The sequence below is a fragment of the Hypoxylon fragiforme genome (genome assembly GCF_022984875.1).
Source record: "Hypoxylon fragiforme strain CBS 206.31 chromosome Unknown GGS25scaffold_1, whole genome shotgun sequence".
In the NCBI taxonomy this organism is placed as follows: domain Eukaryota; kingdom Fungi; phylum Ascomycota; class Sordariomycetes; order Xylariales; family Hypoxylaceae; genus Hypoxylon; species Hypoxylon fragiforme.
Window position 1 is genome coordinate 3462736 of NW_026054756.1, and position 23736 is coordinate 3486471.

General features: G+C 45.5%; 3 protein-coding genes across 3 annotated transcripts; 2 read left to right on the top strand and 1 right to left on the bottom strand.

Moving 5' to 3' along the window:
• The first annotated feature begins 8322 nt into the window (after positions 1 to 8322).
• GGS25DRAFT_53048 (uncharacterized protein) lies at positions 8323 to 10228 on the top strand. Its single transcript, XM_049265386.1, has 2 exons — positions 8323 to 9875; positions 9939 to 10228. The coding sequence occupies exons 1-2, from the start codon at positions 8804 to 8806 to the stop codon at positions 10073 to 10075; spliced, it is 1209 nt and encodes a 402-aa protein (XP_049121820.1). The 5' UTR covers positions 8323 to 8803; the 3' UTR covers positions 10076 to 10228.
• A 2577-nt stretch (positions 10229 to 12805) lies between these two features.
• Positions 12806 to 13229, top strand: GGS25DRAFT_471958 (uncharacterized protein). Its single transcript, XM_049259390.1, has one exon. The coding sequence runs from the start codon at positions 12820 to 12822 to the stop codon at positions 13018 to 13020; it is 201 nt and encodes a 66-aa protein (XP_049121821.1). The 5' UTR covers positions 12806 to 12819; the 3' UTR covers positions 13021 to 13229.
• A 6549-nt stretch (positions 13230 to 19778) lies between these two features.
• Positions 19779 to 23699, bottom strand: GGS25DRAFT_527614 (ARM repeat-containing protein; the record flags this gene model as incomplete). Its single annotated transcript, XM_049265104.1, has 2 exons — positions 19779 to 21398; positions 21459 to 23699. 2 exons carry the CDS (start codon positions 23697 to 23699, stop codon positions 19992 to 19994), a joined length of 3648 nt encoding a protein of 1215 aa, XP_049121822.1. The 3' UTR covers positions 19779 to 19991.
• Positions 23700 to 23736: the final 37 nt, after the last annotated feature.

Genomic DNA, 23736 nt, shown 5'->3' on the forward strand with positions numbered 1-23736 from the left:
CGAATATTGAAGTTGGTAGTTACTTCGTAAAGAGAGAAAATAAAAATAGCCTCAATTATCAAAAGCACCAATAACTAGCTGCGGGATGTCGACAGCAAGGTGCCTTGCCCCAGAGTGTGCATTCTTATTAAGTAAAAAAATGTCGTTTAACCTCACATGACATCGCATCTGTATACCACTTACCTAGGCAACATTCCCCTCATTACATCGGACGACAACTACATATTATATACTATGTTACTATGTAAGACTCAACCGGGGAATGTTGTCTGTCGGTGCTGGTTGCTGTGTGGTTGCTCGCTTGCTCGCTAAAAGACATTCCGATTCACCGCATTTCCGCGAAAACCCGGAACGCTATAGGCTATCCCGGGTTCGCGTCTTATCTTACATAACATGATGCTATTGGAGGAAGATGCTCCGCTGCAAGCCTCTTTTTTATTTATTTATTTAAAGCATTGTCCGAGTCGGAGTACCTGATGATAGGTGAAAACTATCGTCGGTCTTGTCGGTGGTATGGGTAGGTTGGCAGGTAAGGATACATCCATTGATTCACCCACTTGTCTCATCACATCGTGTATGATGGTTAACCCAAAGCTGACGATGGCCGTGAGTTCAGCCAGTGTATGATAAGAATGTATGTATGTATAGGTATTCTAGGCATACCACGCATGAGGTGGTTTTTGATGTTAATCTCATGTTTTCAGACGAGACGAAATAGTTCGTATCGACTGATGACCCCGAAATGAAAAATAAGCCATAAGCCCAAATAGCCGGAATAGAGCTAGGCTTATCTGTTTGGGTCTGCAATAATAATAAAAGGCTCTACATAATATTGAACCCTTGTGCTATACATACAGTAGTAGATTAATGCGTTGGCGTTGGGGGAAGGCTCACAAGGAAATTTGTTAATGGCACCCTCGCTAACATTGGTCGCCGACCAACCTTCTCGCTTTTCTTCCATCTAGCATCCGGCTTCGGCCGCATAGGTGTGCTACAGACTACAGTACCTACCAGGTAGGTAGTTAGTAACATTGAACTTAAGCTGCCCAGCTCGCTAGGAATACATAGCTTCTTAGCATGAAGCTGTGCCGAGCTTATTTGCCATTCTTGTCTTGTTGACTATACATAGATAGTAACTTCATTACTGCATGTGAGCCTGCGAGTCTGTAAATAGCCAGGTTAGTCGGTAGATACAGTATAACTACTCTATCCACCTAAGCTGGCCCTTTAACAGTAAGCGTGGTGCCAAGACGAGGCAAGTTTCCCGCATTCTTGAATACTACCATCACTGCCGTGCGGGTGCGGGTGGGTGTTTGGTTAGGGGCCCCTTGGCCCGTGCGGGACTTCTATGCATTCTATCATCAGCATCAGCATCGTCAGCAGCATCGTCAGCATCGTCAGTTTCTTCAGTTTGTTCATCTGCTTCATCCTCACCTTCATATTTTACACCTCGCGGCTCTTCTTCGTTGTAATTTAAAAGAACACAACCATCCGCAATATCAACCGGAGTCATCGTACAGAGGTAAGGTGGTATGTACCTTTAAAGAGTTGACAGATACTTCGTAATAATACCACAATATGTACATGGCAATATTGGGGGTTCAATTTTCGACGATATTGGTTCTAGCAAGGTACATATGCATGTAACAGAACTAGTAGAATGAATATAATTAACAGATTAAACATAAACAGATAGTGCAGTTACGAGGGATAGTAAGGGATGATAAGGACCATAAGGTATGTACATAGTTACCAGGTAACATATTAACATCAATGTATGTAATGTTCAATGTTGGTAATGTATGTTGGTTCAATGTTGTTCTTTGCGCTGTTGTGCTGTTGTGCTGTTGCGCTGTTGGGATGCAGATTGGGGTGCAAGGGGCGTGCTGCGGTACAGTTACGCTAAAGACGCCGCCTTTTATAAACCTCCTAAATAGGGGTATGATCGTCGACTAGCTGCTAGACAGAATGGCCGGGATTTGAGTTGTATTGCCTAGTATTGCCAATGCGACATTTGGGGAATGCTAGTCGAATTTCTATTTGAAACATACCCATGTCCCTTGGCCATCCTAGACTCTTCCATGACTGGACCGTCGCATGTCCCGGGGCTCCCCAAAGTGGACGAGAGACTCTCCTGCGCAATTTGGAGATAATTAACCATTGGCAAATTGTCCAAAGTCGTCATCGTCGAACTTCTAGAAGGAGAAGCAGATGACTGAATCTAGTAATTAAATGGATACAGTGATGTCGTTGGTGGATACATGTACGGGCTGTATTTAAATACCACCCTGACTGTAATAGGATGGGTGGGTGGGTGGAATCGATGGATGGAGTTTTTCCTGGTGTTGTTTTTTGTCTTTTTTTTGAGAAGTCATGTAATAGTTAGGTGCTAAGTTCTGTTATGAAGCTAAGTTACCTAATTGTGAAAAAGTCTACTTGGTATGGATGTATGGTGAACATTGAAGGAACATACATGTGTGCTACTTACCTGCATATAGTGGAGAGTTACATACCTAGGTATGTACTTCGTATAGGTACATATGTATAACTAGCAATACTTTGATGTCAACATTGAACTTCAATGTTAGCAATATGTATCTAGGTACCTAGATATATGTAGATAGATATAGACACATGAATTTAAACATTGATACCCGGAAAGCGGGAGAAGTGGGTTGGTGGCTCTGGCAAGTGCCGTTGACACATTGCTGATCAAACATTGGCTTCCTCGGGAATCTGGTGGGAATTGCCAAGCACCGTTACTACCACATGCATTTAGTAAAAGCAGGCTCCAAACTCAATTTATTTTACTACAAGGTATTTTACCCTTTTGGCCTTTTCAACGTTTGCAAGCTCTTATAAGAGTAGTCAACGTGCTATAATACTATATATATTGTGCACATCCATCTAACCTAGGTGCCTATATAATTTAGTGATCACCAAACATCGAGTATATCAGCCTAGGTAGGCAGTTATAGGTACATAGTCCACCAAGATAAATATACACGTGCGCAATTCGTTATACATGTAGACGCCCATACTAGCTTATAATAGTTTACCAAAAATAAGACAATGAACCTGGCTTACATCTTTGTTGTTGTTTAAGATCTGAAATGGATCAAGTGCTATTACTATGTATAGTAGGCATATAGAAAAGTTTACAGTATCGTCCATGCCATGTATCAGAGGTGTGGTGACAACGTACGTGTATGTACATAGGTCCTCGAGAGCCTGGAGTCCTGGACAGACTAATATGTGTGCCTTACTAGAAACTATTCCTACATAGGTATGTCTATACAGTAGTAAAGTATATGTAGTAAGAGCGGGTGCTGCGTTCGCTAAACTGGTAATCAAGACTTCACATGATAGGTATGAGATGTGATGAGATATGGGGGACCCTGCCTGGGACCTACATACATACTATTGTACTACACAGTAGGTAGTAGTAATAATAACTGAACCATTTATCCACGTGCATGTAATTTGATATCCCCGTAGCACGGCTTACCCGTACGTGGTAAAGCTCGCGGGAGGGCAATATGGACACGAGCGGATCTGTTTATTATCAACTGCCACCTTTCGTGCCTCGCCCCGTCATGGTCGAAGGGTCGAAGATGACGAGTTAGTGCCATCTAAGCATGCATGCATACCTGGACTAGCTGACTAGGTAGACTAGGTAATAAGGTGGTACCTTAGATCTTCAACTTCAACAATGTACCTACTTGAGCTGTTAGGGTAGGGATTCGACGTGAGTTCAGTGTCGGCCACGTGTTTAACCCAGGCGAACGGAGATACATTCCCATAAGTGTATCCATAATTTGTTGATCCGGGCAAAGGCGGCTATGATAGTGTCGTGATGGCGCCTTGATGGCGTCTTGATTCGCATGGAACCGCTGGGCCGGATCAAGGTCGAAGGTGTGAAATGGCTTCCCGGTGGCTTGTAATGATCGATTTTGAATGTTCTACTATTATACATAGTTAGTAGTAAATTCATTCCAGTAAAACACCGAATGTTTGCCCGGGAGACGCTATGTCAAGGTGTATGGCTTTTCCACCATCTACCTACCTAGGTCCTTAGGTAGTATCTAAGTACCTGAGCAGCTATGTACATATGTAGGGATTTGAGGCATTCAAGCTTAAACCGCGATGGATTCAAACGCCGTTGACTAAGCCTTGTTTTAGCCCTAGGGAATTCTATCTGGCCTATGACGTTGTGCAGACCTATAATTGCCGTTTTATTTGGGCTGTTCATTTAAGCAGTACTATGTAATTTAAAAAAAAATTGCGCAACTACTTCAATACTTTCGTAGATTGCATTTGTCCTTTTTTTCTTTGCATAGTAGAACCCCCATAGGGAAGGCCGGGTAGGGTACTATCCCTGACCAGGATTATGTAGCATACATGCCATACCGTCCAGGGATCCATACATCTGCATATATACATAGGTACGTATTATCTGTATGTCTTTAATGTTGTATGTATTGTACAATAGTTATAACTATACCTGGAGTATGTATCTCTTCGGAGCCTTGAGCCTTCAGAGTTCGAAGCCCTCAATTCGTGAATTGGGAAAGAAAGTGTGGCTGCATGTATGCATCACTTCTAGATAGGACCTGAGAAATTACTTATTATACCTGCAGGTAAAAGGTGAGGTTATAACTAAACATTCTTCCAGCTGTCAAGGAAACGAAGAGGAGATTTCTCGAACAGCAGGAACATTTGAATGGTCTCAGGGTCCTCGTCTATCCGCTCCAATGTCCATAGTGTATGTAAGTACAAGGACGTACCTGGTATATATTTTGGCCCATGGGTGTTGATATTGATGTGGTCATGGCTCAATCTTTCACCCACTGAGAAGTGCTTAATTGTGTCATTCGCATCTTGTGGAGGCGTTTGAGGGCTAGCTTGCGCTGTATTTCCCGCTAACTTTAGTCCGACCAATCAGAAACTCTTCGCATTAAGCATCTCAAATCCTCCTTCCGATATTTTCAACGACTATGACGATACCCCTGTCATCGCCAAGAGATTCCCTTCAAAGTCCTTTTCCTTCTGGAGCAAGGCATAAACGTAGACAAATTCCACAAATGATTACCTGGTAGTGTAGATATTTCGTACAGGTAACCCCTATGTCGGACAATACTTAATATTAACCTGTATCGATATAAAATTGTATCAAATATTAAAATATCCATGGATTAACCTGAAAATCTGGAGTACCTTACCGATGAGCTATGTAGTCTGGCGTTCGCTTGTAGGGCTAGAGAGATGACGTTGTACCACCATTGATACTTACTTTATTTACTATGTACCTATTACTATATGCACATAGCTCTAGGTATGTATGTAGTATACATACTATCATATGCAAGTCTATAAAAGTGCAAAAAAAAAAAAAAAAATACTGGTATAAATACTATGGTATGGCCTATGCCCACCTTCATAGTCGCTTACCGCATCGTTGTTGGGTTGGTAGATTGAGCCCCAGAAGCCCCTCTCTATTATAGACGTGTAAGTTGACAGGAATCAAGGCTTTCTTAGAATCGTCGTCATAAATTGCACAAGTCTTCCTCCGCTTGTGAATCCTGACCGACGACGTCAGTCCTGTGAGCACAGGGCAGTAATCGTGAACTTTCCCGGGCACGGTACCGGTCAATTAGCTTCGAGAACTTAGGGAGCTGGCCCGACTGGCTCGAAAATATCGTCATACATGCAACCTTCGGTTTCATCCCGATGGCATGGCTTTGGCGCTTCTAGCCCGTACGTACGTAGAGTTATGTAGTCGCGGTCATCTCCATGGTCACTCACCTCGACTCATTCCATTCTCTTCATTTGGTAGGTAGTTCTAAACGCAATTCCAGAAAAGATGCCAAGACATCGTCGGCAGAGCACCATCAATGCCAGGTCTGCTACATAGGACCTAGGCAGATACTAGACACTGACACCACGCGCTCCCGCCACCAATTTTTGAAGTGCCGGACCGAAGGTTGAAAGAAGACAAAAGGAAAGGAGCAAACCAGAATCAGATAAGAGGTGGATTATTGAAGTCGAATGTAAACAAATAAGATGGGGGTCCTTCTTTCGCTCTTTTAATACCTTGTCCTCTTACTTATTCATCATCCCTTGATACCGGGACAGCCAACTCCGTCTGCACTTAGTACCTACTTTTAGTAATACCAAAAAAAGTTTGGGCTCAATGATGTCGTGTCTTTGGATCGTAGAATAGCAGACGCATGTTCGCTCATTTTTGAAAGGGACCACCTTTGTGGAGTATTATCAGTGTGTCCAATCACTATTTACACACCGCATGACGTAGGGAAGTAGGGACGTAGGGACGTAGGGACGTAGGGATGCAGGGATACAGGGATATAGGTATGTGCCAAGAAGTCCCAAGCTAAGGTCCCTCTTAGCTTCATCCTTCCACCAGGGGGGGGGGAAAGGGTTAGGGAGTGGGACAGATGAGAAGCCCGACTGCAAGTACCGTATGTATCCTAACCCTGAAGTATTGTGTGGAAGCTGGACTATTCGAAGACTCCGACTCCTCTTCCAAGTATTTCCCGACTGGTTATAAAGGAGGAAGGCACTGGGTTGTTAATGGGGTTTTGAGGTGTGCTGGAATCGCTAGAGCCGGCAGAAGAAAAATAATAAAGTATAAGGTACGGCAGACAAAAGTACAGCACTGCGAGCATACCACAGAAAAGAAGAAGCAAAATATCTATGATATATGTATCTACAGATATGTATCTACATAGGTATATATACCTGTATATATACCTATATATTGTATCGTTCTGATATTAAAGCAAGCGCTGAGCCGGCTTTGTGCTCCCTTCAGACCCTGCATAACGGCAACCCCCATCCTCTCTTACCCTCCGCATCAGTGGCGTAATATGGGGACTATATAAAGAGCCTTACATATTATCAACTAAATGTACAGTACAGTTGCCTGGTCTTTCTTTATATGTACCTATCTTTGTATGAGAGAGATACATAATGTTATACATTCAATGGATGTTGCGAAGAAAGAAGCACGGTGGTTTCCCAGATGGGGACCCACATCTGTACCGGTACATGCTGTGTGGACTACTACGTACCTAGGTTAGCAGCCATGTCTAGTACCTAGTACGACTACTAGGACTAGGTAGTAAGGTACAAGGCAGTAGAAAAACAACGAACAACGGCGCGCACCCCCCGTGTGCTTAGTGCTACATGTAGAGACCCTTGCCGTTACTTCAGCCATACCCTGCCAATTGGTGTTCTCATTCTCCTTTTGTGTACCTACCTACGTACGGTACCCAGTCGGCACTGCAGTAGCAAGAGTAGACAATTATTAGTTACATACCTAGTTTTTTTTTAATGGCATTTCCCGTCCTCAACTCTTTTTCCTTCGCCTCCCATGCCCTCCCATGCCCTCCCATGCCTCTCCCATTACTACATAGTATTCAATCCCTGTGCCTCTTGTGCCTCCTCTTGTCCCACTCGCCCCATTTTATCAACCATCTAGCTCATGTACCTAGGTAGGTTAGATGGACCCTGATACCTTATGTACCTATTTTCCACTTTCCACTTTCCACTAGCTGGCAACTGGAATCCCCTACTCCCCTTCTTCCCCTACCCTACTGCCGTCTAATGCTGCTAGTTGACGTACTAGCTGGCCACCCCTAAAATACATGGGCAACCTGGAGAAGGAACCATCTACCTATCCTGCCTATGTAAATGTGAAGCCCTGCCATCCTTTCCTTGCCTGTGTCTTTCTTCCGCCTCGTCACTTTGCAACACCCACGACAAAACAAAACATCTCACCTTCTTGACAAGTTTGACCTACCTACACATGTATACATAGAATAACAACCACGATATCAACAATAACCACATTATAGCATCAGCATCAGCATCATCAGCATCAACCTCCACACGCCAATATATCAATATCAACAACTCACAACACTTTCTTTTAAACCCCCCCAATTATACAAGGCACGCGTTATAGCCTTTCCCCGAATATAAGATAGTGGATTCTATACTCAGATCAGCATCCTGCGAGTCCCTGTCTAGTTTTACCTGTAACAAGTACATAGACTCTCTCGACTTATATGTACATCTGACCTCCCGGATATCTGGCCGCTGCTGATCTTGTACGCTTCGGTCTTGAAACGAGCCACCGAACTCCACATTCTCATGATCAGTCAAGACCTAAAACGGCTGCTATCAAATTGGACACCATCTTTTCAAATTTCAGTCCTGGTTCGATCTATTCAATATCCTACCCTACTACAGTGTATCCCAACCCTGCCTCGACCTTGTGTTTAGTACGGGACATTGGACTGTCGATCAATCTGTTCACCGTCGTCACTAGACTCACTGTAGCCTAAGGGTCATTGGTTCCACCTGTTCCAATTGCTGGAGAGCATTAAGCTTCAGACGATTGGGCTGGTCTAAAAAGTACCGGCTGGGCCCTGTGTGTACCTTTATCCAACTATTTCGGGGGTTCCTGGTCGCATACTTTCCTCGAGTTGTCCTGCCAAACACTTAAGGCTCGCTGATCCCCCTCCCCGTAACTCGTGACGGATCTTCTTCACTGGATCTTGAGAGACAAGTCACCGCCTCGGCAAGGTGACACGAATCTGTCCCCCTTCGGGATCCCGCATCTGATCAGCGAACTATCCAAACTTCCTATCACTTTTTTATATTTTTATATACTTTATTTTTTTTTTTTACATACACAAAGGAAAATAGGAGCCCGACTCAAGTGTTGGAAAGCCTCATACTTCCAACCTCTTCTCTTTTATGATATATTGTGTCGAAGATGACTATGACTCTTGATAATCAATCACGACTCGGGGCCCTTAACTTCGAACACATGTCTTCCTACTCCAACCCTCCGCACTTCACCAACCCGTGGGCTGCCGGCTCCTCTAGCCAACATGGTAGCCACGGTATGTACTCGCAAGGGCTCAATGCCAACTTGGGTGGCCTCGACTCCATGGCCAAGCAGCACGCTGCAAGGGCGGGCACCAACAATGCCTCAATGGCATCGTATGGCAGCATCCCGGTGACAGCATCTTCAGCAGGTAGCACTCTCATGGCGGACCTCTATGGACAACAGGACTTACTCAATATGCCGCAAGATCTCTTAAATTTAAACCGAATGCAAACCACGTCGGCCGCATACGGAGAGTCGGTGTACGCGACAGCGACGGCGGCTTCCCCGGTGAACGCGACGTACTCCGCGTCGCCGAGTTCGTATGATAGTGTATCCGGATATGCACCAGCACCTATGCGCTCCACGTTCGCCCTTGCGCCAGAGGCCGATAACCGAAGGTATTCCCAATCGTCAATTTCCTCAATTCCGATGGTCGAGCCCGGCTCAGGCAGCGCATCTCGTTCTCACCGGAGCTCAATTGTTGACATGGATAACAGAGGTCTACAAAACGACGACCGAAGGAGTTTCGCAGATGCTCTAGACGCCGGTCAAGGCATGCTAGCGATGAGTCAAGAGACTCCCCGAGCCATATATCCTCCCAGCCATCGCGGCAGGGGATCGGCTGACTCTTACGGCTTCCCGTCGACGCATTCGACGAGTTCATCTATTTCCTCAGCAAGCAATTATGGTGGTGGTTATTACGCAGGTTCAGTCGACTCGTCGGTCAGCGACTACTCGACGGCAGGCTCTGATATAGAATCGGTTACTTCCCGAACGCTCCCCCGGCCGAATTTAATGACTCAACCTCCTCCTGCCCCTCAATCTATGATGGGCCAATTTAGCTCGAAAGTATCATCCAGCACCCAGAAGAAGCATAAGTGCAAAGTTTGCGACAAGCGGTTTACCCGACCAAGCTCACTACAAACGCACATGTATAGTCACACGGGCGAAAAGCGTAAGTGAAAAGGAAGTGGGCGCAGATGAAAAATGAAGGCCATGCTGACAATAACCTTTTTAGCCTTTTGTTGTGAAGTTGAAGGGTGTGGAAGGCATTTTTCTGTTGTATCAAATCTCCGACGACACCGGAAAGTACACAAAAACGATGCCAAGTCCGATGCTGGATCTGAAGACCACCACGACGATCATTCCGATTAGATGGAAAATCTCACCCCCATGACAAAAAATATGTTCGATTCTGCACAAGATTACGATTTAGAATTCTTCACGACTATCCTGGTTATGCGGATACCTCACGTTGAGTCACGTTTTGTATTGGTCTCTTGGTTTTTAGAGGGGACTAATCGCTAGCATCTTTTATCGGCCTGATGCTACCAAAAAAGGGGATACAAGCGCATGTTTCTTGTACGAAGGCACCATCATCATCATCATCATCATCATCATCGAGATTTGTTTGTGTTGCTGGTAGGAGTGATATCCAAGAGTGTTTGAAGCGCTAGGTGCATGGATGAGCTTATAGATTCGGGTGGGCTCATAGCATTTTTTGTTTTATATTTTTTTTCTTCTTCGCGTCTATCGCTCGTGGCTCCCAATAGGGTTTGGGTCTGGCTACAACACATCCTGGGAGGGGTTTGGAACTGTGATTTTATATTTTCGAGGAGATACCCTCACAGACGGCGTTCAGGATATACGGGGTTTGGGGCTGGATGAAGATCGCACGCATTCGTTTTACCAGAAGTGGCATCGCCGAGTTTCCGCGACGACAGCACAGCTTCACGAAAGAGTCGAAACAAAAAAGACCAAAAGTGGCACGGGAGAGCGAGAGCGAAGAGACGACAAACCTGTATTATTAGCCCACGCTTCGCATATATCATACTCCTAGCAGGCAGAGCAACTTCCTAGCATGGGGATCATCGTATATTGATGTCTCCCGTCGCAGAGGAGGCTCACATTCGCTACTGCCTCTGTAATTTAATTATCGACATATATGGCGTTCATCCGAAGGCCCGAAATCTTTAACTTTTTATATATTTGTGACTCGATCTACATATAATATGTATACACTTATCCTTGACATGGGCGCATATAATGGCCATTCTACGTGCATCACGTGGACTTAAACATGCGACATCTGCCGGATCGTCATAGAAAATGAATCTTATCATTCATCAACCCAGCCAAGTGTACCAGCCCAGTGAGTGGAGCCTGGTCTCTCTCTCGCTCTCTTTCTAAATTTGCCCAGATCCATGGATAGGTTTTAGGTCATATCATCTAACCGGCTGGGCGAAACTGGGGGATACTAGGGTTGGGTTTAGGTACTGCGACCTTTCTTCATCTTCATCCTCATCTTCTTCTTCGTCTTCTTCCTCATCTTCTTTCATCTATGCATATGGTCTGACCGTTTTCGGGATGCCCGAATGGATTTAGAGGATACCATTTTTTTTTCTTCTTCAAGCTCGCAATTTAAATCTATTCGGGGGAGGGAATGGAAGGGAAGGGGGGGGTGGTGCGGCATGGCATCCTTACCTAGGACCTAGGTACTACATATTTTATTACTAGTTAAAGTAGTATTAGAAGAAATATTATCAGATGGATATTACCTACATGAGTTACCCAGGTTATATGTAGATTAGTACATAGTTAGTAATTACACACCTCCAGGGCTTAATTATTCCTTTACTTTTAGACGCGGTCGGTCCACTGTTTCTTTTTTCTTTTTCTTTTTTTTTATCCCGCTATATGGGTGGTAGTTACATACAGTAGTTCATTATTCAACCTCTTGAACAGCCCTGGAGTTTTATAATTGGCTCTTTTACAACATGTATTCCCACTTCATTATCCATCCCATCGGTTACCACCTACATACGTATCATTAATGATATAATAATGGATACATCCATCCCATCACATATAGGTACATACTACATACGTACATATGTAGTCTATTTAATATGTATACTACCTCTTGATTTTAAAGCAACGAAGGAGGCAATTCAACCAATTGGAAACCTCCATACTGCACTTTTACCACTTATATATATCTACGAAAGTAAGTAAGCAGAGAAGGGGAAAATAAGCGAAAGGGAAGAGTAAAAAGGCAAAAAAAGGGGGAGGGGGGGAGGAAAGAGGCTCCTCGGCTTTGGCCAAACAGAAACGGAAGAATTGAGATCCCTATGCTACCTATTTCGTATGTTGTACCACCCACACACTCCCACTTTCACATTCACACTTACATACATACACACTGAACTTGCCGCATCCACCACCCACACACACTTACATAACTACATGTGGGTAGACAAGACAGACACATGGATACGATACGCAGGTGCTTCGCTCCCCATAATGATGTAACTCTAAGAAGGAGTTGTCCTGGTCGGTGAACCGTTGGGAATTTTGCCCTCTATCAAATGCTGGGTAGAGATGTAGGTTAGGTAGGTAGGTAGGTATGCGGAGGAAACAAGCTACGTATGTATGTACGTAAGATATATGCCTACCTACATACCTAGCTATAGTTATGTAGTAAGAGAAAAGAGAACCGAAACCCGGAAACCGAACTGGGTACTGTAACTGCTAACTACCTACAGCGAACTAACACCGTCGTAACCGCAACGAAACCTTTTTAAAAAAGCAAAAAAAAAAAAAAAACATACTCGACCGTTCTAAGGACATCATCTCCGCCGCTATTTTCTTACGGCCCTCGGTTTCCGTACTTTGAACTTCCTTCCGCCGTACCTACATACCTACCGAGGCCACAACCGCTGTCCGCTAAGCTTACCCGGGTTTAGTCCCACGATGCACGCAGAATAGTTATGTAACTAATGACAGCGGCTCTCTCTACCTACCTACCTACATAGGAAAAGGGGACGGAGATTTTATAAAAGGAGAATTGAAAATAAATGACCGAAATAACATATATAAAATAAGAAAAAAAAAAAAACATGAAACACGCTTATGACTGCAACGCAACTCTGATGCAGCAGCCAGCTGCCTTATATATTATACACATGCTATGTTTGTTACTTTATATCCCCTTTTCGCCGCATCTCTTTCCTATGTATACACACTTATTACAGCACCTACCTACTATAGTAGGTATCTACTTCATCGAAACACTGCTACATAACTACCTTATCGATTGAATATACACACGAGAACCCCTAACTATGTAGCCAAAAAAAAAAAGGAGAGGAAGTTATACCTACCCAGGTATTCACATATGTAGATTCTCTATGTATCCGGCATCTCCCACCTCAGGATATGGTTGACTAAACTAGCGTAGGATGAACCCGTCCTGCACCTCCATCTTATCCCATCCCATCCCATCCAATTCATCCATCATTCATCCAAGAAATAATAATAAAAAAATTAAAAAAGAAATAAAAATAATCGTACCATTATGACCGCACAGTTGATAAATAAAAACAGTCCATCACCCACCCCTCCCCCTTTTTCCCCCCCCCTTCTCCAAACCAACAAACACAACAACACATAACTATACCTAACCTTACCTACATACATAACCTGAACCTAATAACCTCGAGACACTACGCTGTTCTTATGTAAGCAAGCCAGCAAGCAAGCAAGCAGGCAAAAGCCAACGTTGTGTTTTCGTCCCACTTTAAACACATGAACCTACCTACCTATGTACAAAACCTTTGTACACACATCTAACTAACTATCTGGCCGCGAAAGAAAGAAAGAAAGAGAAAATAATGAATCAAGGGGGGAAGGAAGGAAGGAAGGAAAGAAGAGAAGAGAAACCCACGATCCGATCCCTACCTAGATCAGAATTATTTGGCGGAGGAGAGTAGAGAGAGAGTAGAGAGAGAGAGCCCCCCCCCCCCCTTTTTTTTTTTTGGTTCCCCCTTCTTCCCCATATTATAACAAACCCTTAGTTACAATAACTAGGAGAATCCGGAGAAAAAAAAAACCAAAACCACACTATTAAGTAACCTACCTGTTACGGACAAACAGAGCGCGCTCTCGCGTTCGCGCGCGCCGCTGGCGCGGTGTCGACCCAACCCGACCCAGCCAGCCAGCCAGCCCAGCCCAGCAGCCGACGAACGATAGTCAGCAGACTAGGAACTGGGATCGTATGCTTTTTTTTTTCTCGCGCTTTTGCGGGTTCCATGTTGTTGGACGAGCGCCTTGTCCACCTACCTACCTAACAATGACAGCAAGTCCCTTCCTCACTGGACCCGTTTCTAGTGTATAAACACAACACGCATTGAAGCTGCAAAAGTAATGTGTTACGAATAATGATAAGAATAGTCTTACTAATGCGGTGACCCCCCTTTTTTGTAACATGAAAGGTCACTTGAGCGTGGTAGCAGTAGAAGGCTGTGTAGTCAGCACGACATTAGATCCCTACACATACCTACTAATAGCACTACAACATAGTACTAGTTACTGGGTACTCAAAATATTATCCTGCACTGCTTTTTCGAGTAGCAGCCAGACAGGGAACCCTGATGGCACCTTTCCACGTGAACGGTGCTTAGATACACCCGGACTCGCTCCGCCCAATGTGGAAGGCTAGGGGCCGGGATTCATTGATAACAAGAAATGCAAGGTGGGTAGCATGTGTGGACCTCTAGGTGTATCGGTTACACGTCTGACGATCAACCAGGACTACGGTTCTGCTTCGTACCGCAGCAATTTATTTGTGGGCGGGACGACTTATTTGCTCCGACTCTCCGATACTGTCGCATTGGACGGAACCTCCTTACTATGGTAAAAAGAGGGAAACAATATTGTCGGCGGAAGACCACTTGACGCGGAACGGACATGTTCCTCAGAGTGACTGTAAAGAGTATTCCGTGCGTAACTTGCCGCTGACGCCAACCGGGATTACCTCGTTCACGTCAATAAACCAGGCACGCCTTTGCTTTTTTTTTCTGCCTCTTGCTTTCCCCCCTTCCTTGCCCGGTTCCCCCCTCTCGGGTACCACTCTAAAGCCAATATGCCGGAAGGGTATAGGCCGGAGCGGAGAGGAACCAAGGGAGGGAGGGAGGGAGGGAGAGACAGGCGAAGAAAGGGAAGAGAGGGGATGGAAGGGGGAAGGCAATATGGCACTTGCCAAAGTGGTATCGCTCATGTATGGCTTCATGGTTGTATGCTTGCTCGCGAGGAGAACAAGACAGCAATAGTGAACAGGTGGTCTCGAAATTCAAGAAGCCGACCCAATGGGCTAAGCTATCTGTAGAAGACTAGAATAAAGTGTTCCGCCCAATGACGACACAGCTGTCAATAGGTTGCCTTATGACGTCGATAGGACACGATGGATTTAGCCAATGAAAGTGGGCCGAAGGAGGAACAAACTGGTTACGGTAAAGAAAAAAGGAGGAGAGACATCTGGATATCTGGGCATCTGAAGCATTGGCCATGCTAAGTTGTCGAATTAGATTGTGTGTATGAACTTGTAGCCTTGTATGTAGTAGTATGTAGACTTGTAGACCCTGTAGAGTCGTAGACCTTCAAGTAGACCTTGTAGACCTTGTAGACATGCATGTTAGTCTTGCATGGAGTCGTGGAATTTCAACAAGCCAAGACTTTCTCATCGTACAGCCACATGTATGTACTTATGTACAGGCTGCTATGATCTTCAGGGTCTCCCTTTGTGCGACAAGCTCGGCGGGGAGGCGGACGGCTGTTAGTGGAGGGAAACGTGTTCGTCCCTCGCATGATTGGTGGTGAAATTGATCGAATTTCTGAATTTCTGGTTTGGCTCACCTTCTCCAGATTCTCCCAACCTATTATGAAAGCTTGAAGTGACACCCCAAAATTCTTCGGAATTGTGAGTGATGCAATTTACCATTCACGGGATTCCTTTCGCCACTTGTACATAGTATTTTCAAGGAAGAAGAGGGGGGAGAAACTGTCGTGCGCATGAGTTGTAGTTCATATAAACCCTATCGTCATGCGAAAGTGCGGCTTAGATGAATCCAATATCATGCTGCGGGACTGGGATTGCTTTCATCTCACGAGCTGACGCGGTGCATATTAGGTGAGATGTGAGATTTTGCCTTCTCGCAATGAAACATCCACGAATGATCATATAAACTGGATCAAACAACAAGAAGTCAGGATGCTTGGATCTTTCTTTTTTTAGGATCTTAACGCTCTTACACTGGTAAAAGACATTACAGACAGTGTGTACATACATAGCATGTAAGAAGTTTAAAAGTTAGAACGACATAGAGTGAGAGTAAGAAAATAGTGTAAGTATTGACGCGTTCGGCGGCGTGGAAGGGCATCCATCACCTAAGTGGCTTGCGGTAGGAAGGATATTTGCCTTAGTGTGTGCGTATCTTGCATGATGAGACCTCCACACAGCTGGCCTTTTTTTTCCTCCGTGCCGCCTCCTTCCCCATGGAGCAACTTGTTTCAAGTTCTTTCACTGCCGAGCTGGATATATTGGATCTGATCCCATGTAAACGACCGTGGGTCTATTGCCGACCTCTTTCGTTCTTCTCTCTCTCAATAGTGTATACTATCTCTCCTTTCTGTATCTCTCACTGTCTCTATCATGGGGGGGTAGGGGGGAGGGGGAAAACTAGAGCGAGGCTCGCACTTGCGCCAACCGGCAAACACAGAAGTCTCCAAATGCCTCAATATCCATTTTATTGAATCCACAATGACTGTCTGGGAGGGAGTTATTATAATGGGTACTGGGGATCTCCATAATCCATAAACCCCCCCCTTCCCATCCCCATTTGACGGTGTCGGATCGACCTATGTAATGGTAGATAGTGTAGAGAGAAAGGGTTAGAGGGGCTGGGTTGGTCTGGGAGGAGTAAAAAAAAAAAAAAAAAAAAAAGATTGCGAATTTTTTGGCGTAATTTTGAAGGGTGGTCGTTGTGAATTTGCCCTTGGGGGGCGGTCAAGGGCAAGCTCATATTATGACATCATACTGCAGGGGAGCCTTTTTGCTTAGATTTGTTGCGCGGGAGTCTTATTTGTTCATACCCCGGTTGTGATCCACAGAGATATGTGCAGGGGAGTTCCATAGCCTGCCTGAATATTGACAGGGACATCTAAAGCCAAGTCTTTGCGTACACGCCCCTACCCCCGTTCTGGGTTCCCTTCCCTGGGTACTTGTTCAGAGGTACTTCCATGTCGTTCCCCACAACGGTATGTGCGTACATGGATGTTTATATGTAGGTATACGTACATACTACTAGTAGTAGTACAGACACACTTTACAGTTGGAACTACACTAACTACATAGTTATATCCCTGTAAAGTTGTATAGTATTATACTACTAGTAGTACCCACAACATTGAAGTACACAGGTGGTATTCTGCGATGGATACTACTAGTAGTACATTACAATGATTACATACATGTGTGTAGTGTGTACAGTAGTATGTACATATGTAGTATACAACATTGAACTACATGTGTACATACCTACACCATTACACCAGTGATCACCTTCGTTTATATGTATGTTGATGTGTTCACATACATGCCTAAGGTTAGATAGGAGGGAGTGTACGAAATATAAATTTCGCTATGTACAGAGTTTAAAGCTACAGATGGGTATTGGTTAAATGCCATGTTCTGGGGTTATGGGAATGCCGTTATTGCGCATCAGAGGTGATCTTCTGTATATGTCCACGATGTATGCTTTATACCTACCTAACACCTACCTAACACCTACCTACTGTACATACCAGAAGAGGCCAGTATACGATGAACATGTATGTATGTATGTATGTGCATACATGCTACATATGTAATCTCTTCTATACAATACAATATACGACGCCACCCGTTCATTCACACATATGCCATATGTTCGCAATCTTCCGAAATATGTACCTATACAACTCAAGACGTGGTCTATATATGTACGTTATGTATTATATTGTATTGTACAATACATACCAAAGGCTCGTGGATAGATATCTCCCAAGTATCTAGCCTATTATGTTTTGTCTCGGAGAATTCCCTTATTGGTATTTGTTTCTTACCTATCATCTTATTGAATCATCTCGTTACATACGAACACACACACACACACACACACACACAAATGTGTATAGGGTATACAACTTACACATATATAATAATATCAAATCCTCATCAGCCAATGATCCCACAATACCCGAATCATCTAATCAGCCATTTTATAAAAACGCTTTCTATAATACATCTTTGATGCGTTACCACAATGGCGTAAGTGTTTGGAGATGGTTCCCTCTGTTTGCTTGTCTCTCTCTCCTCCTTCACCCGTCGATACTACTGGCTCCCGCAGTCTATTATGCAGTCAGTAATCTCACCGCCTCTTGGTGTCAACCTCCATTAAGTGTACGTATGTATGTATCAGCAGCATATGCAACGCAAGAGCCGTAAAGTGTGTTGCTGTCTTTGATTTGAGTGGACGGGACGGGGCTCGTCCCTTTCTTCCCTTCCCTTCACTTCCTTTCCCTCCCCTCCCTTTTCTCTGTCTCTCCTCCACTCAACCCTTTTTCAACATAACTAGTAGAAAATTTAAAAGTTAAGAAGGGCAAATGACGATAGAAAAAAGAGGGCAAAGTTCCCTTTCGAAAGGGAAAGAAAAAAACCCGGGGTCTCCTTGTCCGCTTGAAGCTGACCTTGGCTCATGCACTTCATGCACAACTGCCGATCCCTACCCGACTGTGTGTGCGTGGTCAGAGTCGCAATACACTTGGGGAAGAGCATCCCTCGCCCTTTTGCTGCATGCATTGCATATGTAATCAACCAAAATCCCTTATTATTCGGGTTGTACAATGTGTAATACTACCCGTCTAACGTAGGTAAGGTTGTATGCTAATACGTACTGTGTTCGCCTCCTCCGGAGTTCTGGATTACTTGTCCCAGTATTAGCATACTAAGTAGTAGCAGACTATTACCCTTTTCTTTATGCCTGTATGTAAACTTCGCCTATGTCCGAGGCTCCTTGATAAGGAATAGGAATAGGAATAAGGAGAAAAAAAAAAGGGGGTAAGTTAGAAACAACACCCTTGGCGCTTACTAGCCTTGTCTAAGCCTCGAAGGACTGTCTGCCGTACGACGTAGTCGTAATCGTAAGGAAAGGGGGTTGTCGTGTTCGTGTTGTGGCATATCGTATCGTGTCATGTTGTATGGCTCCTTTGCGCCGCCTGGGTCTTGCGACGTTAAAACGCCAACGAAGGCTAGTTCGTAGATCTTTACAGGTACGCGGCAGTTATATATGTACATATTGTAAGTACCTATCTACATGAGCTGTACATGGAAAAAAGTCCGTCCCAGAGTACTGGATTCGGAGTCCGGCAAAGGCGTCAGCGAACCTGTAAATCATCGTTGAAGGCGCTCTTCCAGATTTCCCCTTGAAGTAGATGATAAACCTGGCACTGGCACTACCCGTTGATCGACAGGACAGGGCCATCTCGCGTGGTTTCTTATCTTTCTTACAGGACCCCTCGAATCTGGGGAAGTTGGTGGAAGATCTCGAAGGGAAGGAGAAGGAAAAGGCTGTCAGGATCGACTTAGGGAAAACGCGCCATGGATTAGGATCATCAGATCAACTGTTCCAGATTTTTTCCCGTGTCTGCTCGCTGCTTGGAAGCAATATCGAACCCCCAAAGTTCTTTCAACACCAAGATACAGAAAAATAGGACATCATTCATTGCACAAGGCATTTACTCGTATTTCAAATACCATCAGAATACAATTATCAACCCGTCGAGGGGATACACTGGCATAGTAATCATCGGCGAGGCTGTGAGGCTTAGCAGTATGTTCATGTCAATGTAGCGATTGGAACTTCAATCATCCATGGGCACGCTCTTTATTGACATTGAACAGTTACGCTACAGAATCTGAATAGTTCCAATGTCAGTTCCAGTGCTTACCAAGCCGTCAGAATCATAGCACTACCTTGTATAGCTGTTATCTGTATCAGACTGAAGCATGTGCGGGAGGACAGTCGCGAGCGCATGTTTGCATCCAACTTCACTCAAATCCTCAACGTATTGCGAAAAAAAATCTCCCAATCATTAATGCGCCTATGTCTTTTTGTATCTACTGTACACGCCGCCACCCAAACCTTTGAACTGAAGTGACCAATAGCAATGCTGTTGTTTCTGCTACTCAAGCTCTTTATAACACAATCGCCAGCTCGGGCCTGTCGATACCCTCTTCGTTCAAATTCGGATAATAAGGAACCATGGCATCGGCTGCCTGTACGTATGCATCGTTGTAGAGTCGCCAGTAAGGCTGTCGAACTTTACGGGCAGGGTGGAATAGACCTGCCCACACGTAGTTAAGCACGAGGCCGGGCCCAACAGCCATGCGAATGGCTTCGATTGCTTCTACGATACGGTCAATAACGTGCGGGCTGGTTTCGAAGAGGTTAGGCCAGAGAAGATTAAGGAGATGCACCATGGCATCTTCACACCCTAGACCAACCACTCCGAGGGCTATATGCTTGACGACTGAGGCAGCTGTCTGTCGATGCACTTGATCACGGTCGATCAGTGCGTCCTCAAGAAGTGGTGTAACTGCATAGACGTAGTCTTTGGCCATCTCCCCGATGTACTCGAAAAGGAATGATAAAGACTTGAGTACACCGTTCTGGACGTTGAGTTCGGGGACTCGGTACTCATTCATTAAAGCAGGCAGCACTGTGAAAGGAGCACATGTCTCGGCGACGATGCCAATGGCGACTGCTGTACACACCCGTGACTGTCGCTCCTGGACTCGTAAGTTATTAAGTAAAGTGGCTAACACATCCTGCGGTCCGATGGCCTTGGCAATGAAGCCGAATGTATTGTTGGCCGCTCTTCGAATCCCCTTTTTGTGCGCCTTCAGCATGTCTAGCAGTTCGAAGCAGATTCGCATCCATTCCCTTGCGTTCACACTTTCCGGGCCACGGTCGGCAATTCGACCGACAAGGTCGATTGTGTTTTCTTGCACCTTTTCGTGACGGTTTCGTAGAATTGGCGTGAGCCGGGGTAGTAGATCCTTGATTGGAGGTTGCATTTGGCTAATACCAACGACAGTGACGATGCTACGAAGCGCGGAGAGAATAGAGCCCAAAACCTCAGGGTACTCCTCTCCGAGGTATTCGTATAAAACAACACCCAGCTTCCCCATGAGTGCATCTTCACCGCATTGCTTCATAACTATCGCAATTCTGCTGATAAGGTCTGCAGCTTGCTGGCGAATAGTTGCAGATTTGTTGTTTAGACGCCATAAGATAGTAGACACTATTTGTGGTAGATACGGCTTGCAACGCGTGCCCAAGGCGTTGACAACCGTGCCGAAGCCGTTCAGCATGATGATGTCCTCAACGCTTTGCTCTTGGAAGGAATGGAGGATGCCGTCAATGAGGCGCTCCTCTAATCTCTCCCCGATGTCTGCAGCCCCTAGACTGGCAACCACCTTTTCGACAGTCTCAACGGTCATTTTGCGATATGCCTCACTTTCATCTTTGAGGTTACCGACAACTCGTTCCAGAATCTCACTGACGCCAACCTTTTGACCGATGTCGACAGTTGTCTCGACCTACAGCATCAGATTAGTATAAAAACTCCTTATTATTTTAGGGTAGGGAAATCGACGTACCACTTGTCGATAGTTGCGCTTGTCCAAAGCCATCCGTCGAACCCAGAAACTCTTGAAAAACTCGTCGAGGACATGTTCCTTGAGATAACCGGCTGTCACACCTTCAGTGCCCGCACACTGAGATACAACCTTCAACACAACCTTCTTCATTTCTTCGTCTGGGGATGAGAACTCTCGGAGCAGAATATCCATCACTTGCGAGGTGTAATAGTTGGCATATTCTTCGTCCATTAGTGGTATGATATAACCAACGGCTTTTAGAAAGCCAGCAAGACCTTTACCGCGCTGCTTTCGAGCACCGGTCCATAAGGGGTTCAAAATATCATCAAAACTTTCAATACCGTAAGGGTTAGACGCCTCAGCAAGAGCAGCAATGGCCAAACTAGTAACGGTCCGCACTTTTGTCTGCTCGTCGTTTAAATTTGGGCCTATGCAGTCCACAAGTCCCTTGAGGTGAGGTAGAACAGCACATCCCATCAGAATAGGAATTTGCTGAACGATTTTGACACCGGTATGACGAGCTTGCCATGACTTCTTGCTTCGGCACACAGCGCGTAGAAAAGGCAGAAGAGCAGGTATACCGAGCGCTGAGGCCACGACTGCGAAGGCTCTCGCGGTTGTGTTCCGCACGTATTCGTCAACGTGATCAATGTCCGGCCTCATTGTGCTGATCATCGTCGCAAGACCAGCAGCCTTGCTAAGATTAGAGATAATCTCGCGACCTTCCACTCTGGCATAATAGTCTTGATCGATAAGAAGGGGCTCAATGACAACTAGAATCTTGTGAACGTAAGGGCGAACGAGGTCGTCAAGTTTCCAGAGGATGCGGTCGATTACTTTGACGAGCAAATGGCGTTCTTGGTCTTCTAACGTTTTCTCCATCAGAAGTGGAAGGATCTGGTTGAAGAGAGGCCCAGCGCCAAACTGCCTTGCATTATCTGTGAGTTGCCTGAGAGCAGTCTTTCGCATGGGAGGAGTACCATTCTTGATCTTCAGGAGAAGCCTCATGATTTTTCGCTCTTTGAGCTCGTCAACGCTTAAGCTGTTTTCGTCTGAGCCGTCTGCAAGCTTTCCGAAGTAAGCCATATCTTCCTGCTTGAAGAACTGTAGTTCACCGACACCGGGGATTTCTTTGGGCATTTGGCTTCCCCCTAGTCGTGTACTCTCAGGATCCTGCATCATGAAGCCACTGTAGCTCGGTGGAAGCGGCGTGGCGGCGGCCCTATGCAAGGGGGCATGCCCAGTAGTATATCCCGCCGGCGGGTCTAAAATCTTGTAGCCTTGCTCCTCGCCAGGAAGTAGTGCGTTTAGCTCTTCGTCCCCAAGAATACCAGGTGCAGATATATCTGACTTGACAGCCCCAGGCCCGACCGAAGATGTGTGCATTGGCGTGACTAAACCGCTGTTGCCAATGGGTGTTGCTGATGGTGCTTGATCCCATCTTGATCTCTTCTTGGCTGCGTCAGCAGTGCCAGCGGCGGGGAGTGATGGTGCCTGGTCCCATCTGGACTTTTTGGACTTTCCTTCAGCTGGCTCTGATGATGGCTCGTCCACAGCCGTGGAAGCAACATCCCACCTCTTCTTACGCTTTCGCGAAGCTGTGACCGCGTCGCTAGATCCGGCCTCCCCATTCTCTTTATCTCCATCCTTTAGTGTTGGCTGATGCTCGTCGTCGGGCTCTTTCCCTTCCCGTCTAGCTTGAATAGCGCGTTTGACTCGTTCTTCCTCCCTTTCGATCTCTCTACGTTCCATAACATCGCGAAACGTATCTCCTTCTTCTGCGGCGCCCCCTTGGCGATTGAAGGCATCTGCTCTCGTCGGGGTAAGGACGCGGTCGAAGCGGCGTTTCTGGTAGTCAGTCTCGCGATCGACAATTCTAGTACTGTTTTCACCTCTCCCTGCAAAGGGATCATCTTCTTCAACGCCATTCCCGTGTGCGAACTCATCGATCTGAGAACGTGTTGCGGTATACTGGCCAACTAAGCGACGCGAGTTATCTACGTCTTCCATCTCTTCATCTTCCCCATCTCCGGCAGGGATTGAAGTAAGATAGCCGGCATATTTGTCATCTCCATCGCGTTCGTAAAGTTGCGTGTCGAAAGATTCGGTTAGCTTTGCCTTGGTCGAGCTCTCAGATCGCTGATTGTTGGGATCTCGGCCGCGAGACCCATTCTTTGCGGCGGCAGCAGCATTTCGCTCAGCTTGAAGCTTTCTAATGGTCTCGAAGTCAGCGTCTGACATGGTGAAACATTCAGCCGGTCGCTGTCTTGACCTTTTC

Bases quoted from the DNA above. Each gene is read 5' to 3' on its own strand.
- GGS25DRAFT_53048 (XM_049265386.1), top strand. From the start codon at position 8,804: ATGACTATGACTCTTGATAATCAATCACGACTCGGGGCCCTTAACTTC. The intron at 9,876-9,938 runs GTAAGTGAAAAG...TAACCTTTTTAG, and splicing joins TAGTCACACGGGCGAAAAGC to CCTTTTGTTGTGAAGTTGAA.
- GGS25DRAFT_471958 (XM_049259390.1), top strand. From the start codon at position 12,820: ATGAAACACGCTTATGACTGCAACGCAACTCTGATGCAGCAGCCAGCT.